General features: G+C 62.8%; 1 protein-coding gene across 4 annotated transcripts in view; it reads right to left on the bottom strand.

The window, feature by feature from the left end:
- Positions 1-249: 249 nt before the first annotated feature.
- Positions 250-7,945, bottom strand: part of SBF1 (SET binding factor 1) — a 49,718-nt gene continuing 42,022 nt past the window's right edge. For 2 of the 4 annotated variants that reach the window (XM_079992122.1, XM_079992123.1), the window contains 18 exons: positions 7,748-7,890; positions 7,461-7,668; positions 6,641-6,837; positions 6,417-6,554; positions 5,821-5,907; positions 5,463-5,540; positions 4,928-5,112; positions 4,659-4,835; positions 3,884-3,985; positions 3,621-3,806; positions 3,374-3,500; positions 3,157-3,287; positions 2,757-2,990; positions 2,327-2,440; positions 2,014-2,231; positions 1,829-1,916; positions 1,615-1,746; positions 250-1,479 (listed from right to left, as the gene is read on the bottom strand). In XM_079992122.1, the coding sequence (XP_079848248.1) occupies positions 1,381-1,479; positions 1,615-1,746; positions 1,829-1,916; positions 2,014-2,231; positions 2,327-2,440; positions 2,757-2,990; positions 3,157-3,287; positions 3,374-3,500; positions 3,621-3,806; positions 3,884-3,985; positions 4,659-4,835; positions 4,928-5,112; positions 5,463-5,540; positions 5,821-5,907; positions 6,417-6,554; positions 6,641-6,837; positions 7,461-7,668; positions 7,748-7,890 (2,644 nt within the window). In that variant the 3' untranslated portion in view covers positions 250-1,380. Of the gene's footprint in view, positions 1,538-1,572; positions 1,747-1,828; positions 1,917-2,013; positions 2,232-2,326; positions 2,441-2,756; positions 2,991-3,156; positions 3,288-3,373; positions 3,501-3,620; positions 3,807-3,883; positions 3,986-4,658; positions 4,836-4,927; positions 5,113-5,462; positions 5,541-5,820; positions 5,908-6,416; positions 6,555-6,640; positions 6,838-7,460; positions 7,669-7,747; positions 7,891-7,945 lie in introns of all 4 variants that reach the window. The other 2 variants (XM_079992121.1, XM_079992124.1) reach the window with 2 other exon arrangements.

Genomic DNA, 7,945 nt, shown 5'->3' with positions numbered 1-7,945 from the left:
GAGATAATCCGTGTGCTCCAGAAACGCCTGAAGTTGCCCCACCGCCTTAATCCAAACATGGAATGTTGGCAACTGCGTCAGGCTTGGCAGCTTAAGGAGAAGCTTCTTTCAGGATAGCAGGCAGCCCCCCGCCCTGCCAAGGAGCCTTGATGCCGCCCTGAACGCAACCAGTCCCCCCACTCGGCTGGCTTTCCTCTGCCAGGACAAGCCTCCTGCTCAAGTGCTGCATGAGACACGCAACAATCAACATGTTGTGTATTTCTTTTTTATTATTAAATTCCATTAGTTTTTTTTCTCTCCATATATTTTTTCCTCTAGGCACAATACAATACAAGAACTCTGCAGGTTTGACACAATGTACAGAAACTTCAGTAATCTACAACTGCTCAAGGAAGTTACAAAACCCTCCGATGCACATCAGCCACAGCCTTTATTGTACAAATAAAAAAGGGGGGAAGGCAAAGGGGCAGCTGGGGCTCCAGACTATGTACAGCGCTTCGGGGACAGGAAAGGGCGCCCCTTTGCCTTTGAAAATGTGGGGGGGGGGCTGCCAGGCCAAACTGGAGCTCCAGGGAAGGAGGCCCTGCCTGCTCTGGCAGGCTGCATGATCTGCTTTGGGGGCGGGGGGTCAGTGCAGGACACACAATTGGAGGGGCAGTTGCAGGTGCTGAGCTGCCCCCAGCAGCCAGCCCCCAGGCGCACAACCCTCTGCAGGGATGCCACGGAGGGAACCAAGAGCTGGGGGTGCAGCAAGACGCCCACTCCCGGGGGGGAGCCTGGCCAACCCCCCTCTTCGCTTGGCGCTTCTCCCCAGGACAGAATCCCTTTCCAACTGCAGCCTCAGCAGTACCAGGGGAGCTTGTGGTTTGCAAGGGGAGGCAAGGAGGGTCAGAATCCGCACCCCACCCCTCAATGTCCCAGGGGCTCCAAACCTCCAAGCCGTGACAGGGGCGCTGGAAGCCCTAACACTGTTTCTGCTCTCTCCCGCTGCTCTGGCAGGTCGCCAATCTCCCCACCGCTGCCTTCCCTGGCAGGGGGCACCCCTGGGCAGCTGGTGTAGGGCTGGGGAGGCGGAAGCAAGGCGGTTTGGCACATCTGCCACCGCCTGTGGAGGCTGATGGGGGAAACTGATGGTGGCCAGACCCATCTGCTTGGGGGGCCCTGCTGACCACGTCACTCCCCCCAACCTGACCTGCCAATGCATCTCTTAGGCAGAGGGAGCAGGCGGACCCCAACTCCCCTGCCAAGCAGTCGGATGGGGGTCCCAAGGGGGCCTCTACTCTGCGCCCCACAGCACCTCGTCCAGTCCTGCCCCGTCCTGGTCCAGCCCTGGCGCCGGCTTCACTTGCGGAGGCCTAGAAGGGCAGCCTCAGGGCAGCCTCAGGCGTCAGACAAGCAGCTCTGGATCCGGTCGATCCACTGCTGGGCCAGCTGCACATCCTGGGCGCAGAAATAGTAAACACGCTTTGTGGTCTTCACCTGCGAGGGGAGAAGGGGTGAGCGCAAAGGTCTGCCTCTGGAACACCAGCCAGCCAGCCTTCCTCCCTCCCTGTGCGAGGAAGGGGCCAAAACGATTCCCCCCCCCTTGGGCAGCCATGGGGAGAAGCCACTCACGTCAAAGAAAGCCTTCTCTTCCACCATCTTGGGGGCCCCCATGGTGGGGGTGCCTGGTGTGATGGACTCCACCTCCGCCAGGTCAATGACGCCTTTGCACTCCAAGTCCAGGCGGCTGTCGTAATAGCGCAGCTGCAAGGAAGGAGGGCTGAAGGTCAGAGCCCCCCAGCAGAAGCCCCCCCCCCATTCCCCTTGCCCGCCTGCAGCCACCCACCTGGTGCTTGGTTTTATCCAGCACAAACCAGCGAGGCTTCCAGGGCTTCATGAAGGCTCCTTTCTTGTACAGTGTCCCCTCGTAGGACCTGCGGAGGGCAGAGGGGTCAGCGGGGGAAGAGGGGCAAGCAGAGACCAAGACCCCCTGCCTCCCTCCGCCAGCCCCCCAACGGCCGGGTCCCGCACCGATTCTCGCTCTCCGCCGTCTGGAACTGGCTGTAGAGGGTGCTGGTGCTCCTGCGGCCCCCCTGCTTCCCGCTGGAGGGGGTGGAGGCGCTGCTGCTGTCGCTGTCCAGGCTCAGGTTGATGGTGGAGCTGCCGCGGCCGCTCTCCTGCAGGTAGACCCCAAAGGAGCGCCGCTGGTGCGACAGGCTGGAGGCCATCAGCAAGGAGCCAGCCGCCACCTGGGGGCAAAGGAAGCTCCTTCCGTCAGAGGAGGGCTCTGCGCAGGGCGGGCAAAGATCCCCAGCCCCTCAGCCCCCCAGCCCAGAGCCCTTACTCGGCCGCTGGGGTCTGCCTGCACCTCCGACCGCTGAGAGGCCTTTGCTTTGTCCCAGAGGTCCTTCCAGCGCTCAGGGACCTGCCCCAGCTCCATCTCCAGGTTCTGCAGCTCCTGCAAGAGACAGAGAAGGGGCAGTTGGGGGGCAAAGGCAAAGGGGTTCCTATGGCATCAAGAGCAGCAGGGAAAAATGGACGACGGCTGTATGTTCTCAAGCTCACCTCTACAGCCATAAAGACAGAAAACCCGCCTTGAAGAAAACAAGATTCCCCGAGTGACTCCCAGCTTTGAGTCCAGGTGGCCAAGAAACAGCGCTGGCCGTGAAGGACCAAGAAGGGGAAGAGTCCAGAAGCAAAGCAGCCCCAGTTGCCCTTGTCCTAACTGCACCCCCCGCCCACGGCTCCCGCCTCTGCTTCTCGCCCCCACTGACCTCCAGCAGCCGGGAGATGGCGTCTGGCTCGGTGCGGCTGCAGTTGTCATAGCAGGGCCAGACGATCTTGCGCCGGCTCTGCGGGGCGCTGGTGTCTGGCTGGGTGGCCTCCTCCACGGGGTCCGCCTGGCTCTGCACCAGCTCCCAGTCATAGGAGGGTCCTTCCGACAGGGTCTCCTGCGTGTAGTAGTCCCACACCTTCAGGTTTGAGACGTTGCTGTACGGGCGCAAAACCTAACGGAAGGAAAGAGCCGAGGAGTCACTGCCCCAAAGGCCACGCTTGGCACCCGCCAGCGGCACCCAAGGCAGGACCCCCAGCAAGGAAGCCTTTGATGGGGTGGCTGGTGGGTCCCAGCACCCCCCAGCCAGGCCCCGCTGCCCCCGACCCACGGCTGCTCACCTCCCCGTCCTCCGGGGCATACATGTAGTTGAAGAAGGCCGGCGTCTTCTTGTTCAGCCGATCCAGGTAGTCCCAAATGGAGCGAAAGAGCTGGGGCCCCTTGCGCTCCCCTTTCTCTTCGTACAGCAGCCCTGCCAAGGAAGCACAGCCTTTGGCTCCTGCCACTGTCCCAGGGGCCACAAGGGTCCCCCCTCCCTGGGCCCCGGCGGCTCCTTACCCAGCTCCAGCCGCTCGTAGTCAGAGTCCAGCAGGAAAGTGCGGAAGCGGCTGGAGACCGAGTGGTAGCTGAGGAACTTCAGGTAGTACTGGCTGAACTCAAACTCCATGGGGAACTGCAGGTGGATCTGTGGGGGGAGAGGCAGCAGGAAAGTGGGGAGGGGGCAGGAAGAGGCCACAGGGCCCCTCCTCCCAGGGGTTGCCCCCTTGGAAGCATTTTGGGGCTGGGGCTTGGCTGCTCTCCTCACCTGATGCACACAGTCCAGGAACTGCAGGAAGATGGGCGTGAAGCCGCTGCTCTGGCTGGCCAAGGTCTGTGCCCCTCGGTGGCTGAAGCGGTGCCCAAAGGAGAGCCACTCCTTCTCCACCAGAAGCCGGAAGCCCTCCATGGTGCGGTAATAGGGGTCGGACAGGAGCTGCACCAGAGACACCACCTGGGGGGCAGAGGGGGGGGGTCACGGCAGGCCTCCAGGGCAAGTGCTGGGGGGGGGGGAGAGGGAAGGAGGCTGACCTGGGTGGTGATGTCCCAGCCGTCCTCCAGGCTGACCAGCACAGAGGAGCCCGTGTCCAGCAGCTCCACCACCAGCACAGAGATCTGCAGGATCTTGTGAATCTGTGGAGGAAAGCAGGATTCCAGAATGTGGCAGAGGCAGCACACCTGGAGCAAAGGTGCACAGCAAGTGCCAACCTCCCCCTGACCTTCAATGGGACAAATCTCTCGCAAAAGCTCCTGCAGACCCACCTCCTGCAGGCCCACCTCAGAAACCCCCAGAGCCTTCCTGGCAGCTGCAGGCTGAAACGCCACACTCTTGTGCAACACCCAGCCTCCCCGCCACTCCGCTGGGAAATATATACCTTCCAGATACCTTGACCTTTTTGGGGGGGGGGGGGCTTTTAATTTGCTGCTCTTTTAACAATTTTACTAAACTCCTGAACTTGCTAAGCCACTCCAGTTCTGACTCGCAGGAAACCTGGAACCTGCCCCCTGCCTGCCTGGCCAAGGCAAGGGGCTCCTGGGCTGCGGACGGACAACGTGGTTCCTGCGGCAGCCAGGGCCTTCTTGCGGCTCCAGGGCCTGGTGACCGGAACCCGGAGTTTCTACCTGCCAAATCTTTGCTGACCTCAGAAACGGATGGACGAGCAGCGAGGACTTTGTTCCTTATCTGGCGAATCTCAAAGGCCTCCCCCCCCCCAAGTCCTCCTCTGCCTTGACCTCTCTGGAGTCTTTGGGACCAGGAGGCCGGAGAGAAGAGCCTCCTCGCTCGAGCGTCCGCCTGGCCACTGACCTGGATCAGCCACTCAGACTCCTCCAGGGAGCGCAGGTAGGTCTGGCTGGGCTCGGCGGGGGGGCTGCCTGGCACACAGGCCTTCATCAGCTTCTTGAAGCTGGTCTTGACTTGCCGGGCATCAAAGACCTCGATGGGCACCACCTCCCAGTGCTGCAAAGGGTCCGGCTTCACACCCTGGATGGGACCAAGAGACGCCATCAGGAAGGGGCCCCACAGCCCCCCTTCCCAGCCGCCACCCCTCTGATGGGCGCCCAAGAGAACCGTACCCGGAGCTGGGACTTGTCTCCAATGATGTAGAGGGAGGCGCGATGCTGGCGCAGGAAGCTGGCCTCGGAGGGGGACCCGTTGGCTTGTGTGCTCAGCAGCTCCTTGCCAGCCAGGCGGGAGCCAACCTCCATGTTGAGAGCATAGCTGCTCATGCGCCCGCTGGCGCGGATGCTGCCCCACTTGCCTGCAAGGGAGGAGGTGTCAGGTGGCGCCCGAGACTCCGCTCTCTCCTGCAGGCTGACCCTGGAGTCTGCTGACCCTGGAGCCGGAGCTCTAGGCCAGGAGAAGACGGCCCCAGCCACACCCACCCAGGGCGGGCTGCACTGGAGACGGACGCAGCACCCCCGGCCGGCCCGTCCTTACCTAGGAGGGGCCGAGAGGCAGGCCAAGCCAGGCGGAAGAGCATGCTGTGAGGCTGCGGAAGGGTTAGCACAGAGGGTGGGTTAGACTGCCTGCCTGCCTGGGGGGTGGGCACCAGTGGGGCGTGTTAGCAGTGTGAATGCCACGTCCCTGAGGTTAGTGCCCGTACAGTACCTCGGGGGGAGAGGTGTCCCTTTGATGCCAGGCTCTTGGGGCTGGAGAGGGTAATGAGCCTACCTCTGTGACCTAGGGCTGAGAGAGGACAGGACAGAGAGGCATCTCAGCGAGAGGGGGAGGAAGAGAGGCAGCAGCGATGGATGGCAGATGGATGTTTGTCCCCAACGGAGAGGGCAAGACAGATGGGCAGGCAAGATGGAGGGAGGCAGCCAGAGGCAGCGGCTGTGAGCAACAGCCCTGGGGTGACCAGGCCCCCTTCCGTCCGCTGGCTGCTTGGAGAAGGCCCAGCCCAGCCCCCCCGGAGCCAGACGGCCCTTCTGTGGCTACTCTACGGGGGCCGCACGCAGCATCTCACCTCCGCGGCTAAGCGGCCCTTCGTCCTTCCCTCCCATCACCTGCTTCATAAGAGATCCCAGCTTGGGCTGCCGCTTCTCAGAAGAATCTGTAGCACCAAGAGAAGGTGGACGTTCCACACCCAGGGAAAGCAAGCCAGCCCCCGAGCTGCAGGCCTCTTCTCTCCCTGGGGCGTCCCCACCCAAAATCGGATGGGACGGGGGGGGGGGCACTGGCCCCTCCCACAACGTGCCCAATGGCCTCTCCCAGCTCAGCCGGAATTCAGCTCTGGCCTGCCCTGAGGCTGATGCTCCCAGCAGAGCCAAGGAAGGGCTGCTTGGCTCCAGAGGGCCGGTTGGGGCTCTTCTCTCCAGGATGGCTCAGACAGACGACAAATGGAGGGGGGGGGGCTGGTGGAGATGGCAAGGGCCCTCGCTGATTCACCAGCAAGGATGGTGCGGAGGCGACACAACAGCTGCACATGGACAAGACTCACCTGGGCCTGTGGCCCCATGGCCTGGTGGCCGAGGGGAAGCTCTCTCCCGCCCTGAGCGCCCAGGACCCCACCTGCCGCCGCTGCCTCTCAGCCCAGGGCAGCCCCCCCCCCCAGACCCTCACCTGCGCTGCTCATGTGGGCCGAGGTGAAGCCGCTGAGCGTGTTGCGGCCGCCGCTGTCGGCGTAGTGAGGCATGGAGTTGATGACGGCCTGCAGGTACTTCTCTTGCTCCAGGCTGGTGGAGTCGGCCTGAGAGGGGCCTGCAAGGAGCAGCAGGGAAGGGGATCATCCTCAGGGCCTCCTCGGGAGGAGGGAGGCCAGGCGGGGAGGGGGGAGGCAGCTGTACCTGTGGCAGGAGCGTTCTGGGACTTGAAGAGGCCCGCCACGCCCTTCCCATGCAGCCCGCCTGAGCGCAGGAGGACCGCCTTGGTGCGCGAGTTCCGCCAGCAGACCACCGGGAAGCGGTTCTGGCGGTAGCAGCGCGAGATCCGCTGGATGGCGTTGTCTTGGATGCTCTGTGGGACAATGAGCAGCCCAGGGTAGCTGCAGGGAGGAGAGAGAGGGATGGACGGAAGGAAGGAAGTTATTATTATTAAGTATTATTTTAGAGAGGAAGAGGGGCTGCTGCAGTCCACCAAAACACTTCTTTGCAACCTTCTGGGTGGTGATCTCCCAGTGGAGACGCTTTGGGTCAGGACCCCCTGTCCCAGAAGGCGCCGTGCTGCCATTTCAAGAGGCAAAACTGGCATAGAGCCAGTGTGGTGTTGTGGTTAAGAGGGGTAGTCTCGTAACCGGGGTCACGTCTCCGCTCCTCCACATGCAGCTGCTGGGTGACCTTGGGCCAGTCACACTTCTCTGAAGTCTCTCAGCCCCACTCACCTCACAGAGTGTTTGTTGTGGGGGAGGAAGGGAAAGGAGAACGTTAGCCGCTTTGAGACTTCTGAAGGGGAGTGAAAGGCGGGATACCAAATCCAAACTCTTCTTCTTCTTCTTCATTTGCAGCCCCACTTCCCCCCAGGGGAATCCCAGGTCTCCCCCCAGCTGCCTTCTGGGGAGCCTCGCCTGCCGTGTCTGGCAAAGGCCCCCCATGGAGACACCCCCCCCCCCGCCTTGCCTACGTTCTGGGTGTCCCCCTCCCCCCCCCCCCGCCAGGCGCCCTGGCTCACCTCCGGCAGATGGCGTACATGCGGTTGACCGTGGAGATGCGGAAGGGCTCGTTCTTGGAGCGGGTCAGGCTGTTGCTGAGCGTCCCCAGGCCCAGGCGCTGGTAGTCCCGGCAACAGGCGCGCTCCACCAGGTGGCTCATGGTCATCTTGTCCGAGGGCCGGATGGTGGTGGATGGGGTCAAGGTGCTGCGGTCCACGTCTTCGGACACTGCAGGCAGCCAGGCAGGGTTGGGCAAAGCTCAGGAAGAGGACCCCCCTCCCCACCCCCAGGCAAGGGCCATTCGTACCTGAGATCTCGTCCTCATTGTCCTCCAGGAAGTGCTGCTGGTTGCCCCGGGCCTCCCAGGGAGGCGGCGTGTACTTCTTGCGCGTCACATACTGGCGGCCGATCGTCCTCTTGGCGTTCTTCACCAGGTTCCTGGAGATGGTCCTAAAGCAGGAAGAGGGTGAGAGCAGCCAGTGAGCTCAAGCGCAGGCTTGGCGGG

The sequence above is a fragment of the Podarcis cretensis genome, assembly GCF_951804945.1.
Source record: "Podarcis cretensis genome assembly, chromosome: 10".
Classification (NCBI taxonomy): Eukaryota; Metazoa; Chordata; class Lepidosauria; order Squamata; family Lacertidae; genus Podarcis; species Podarcis cretensis.
This window is presented reverse-complemented; position numbering and strand designations above follow the sequence as displayed.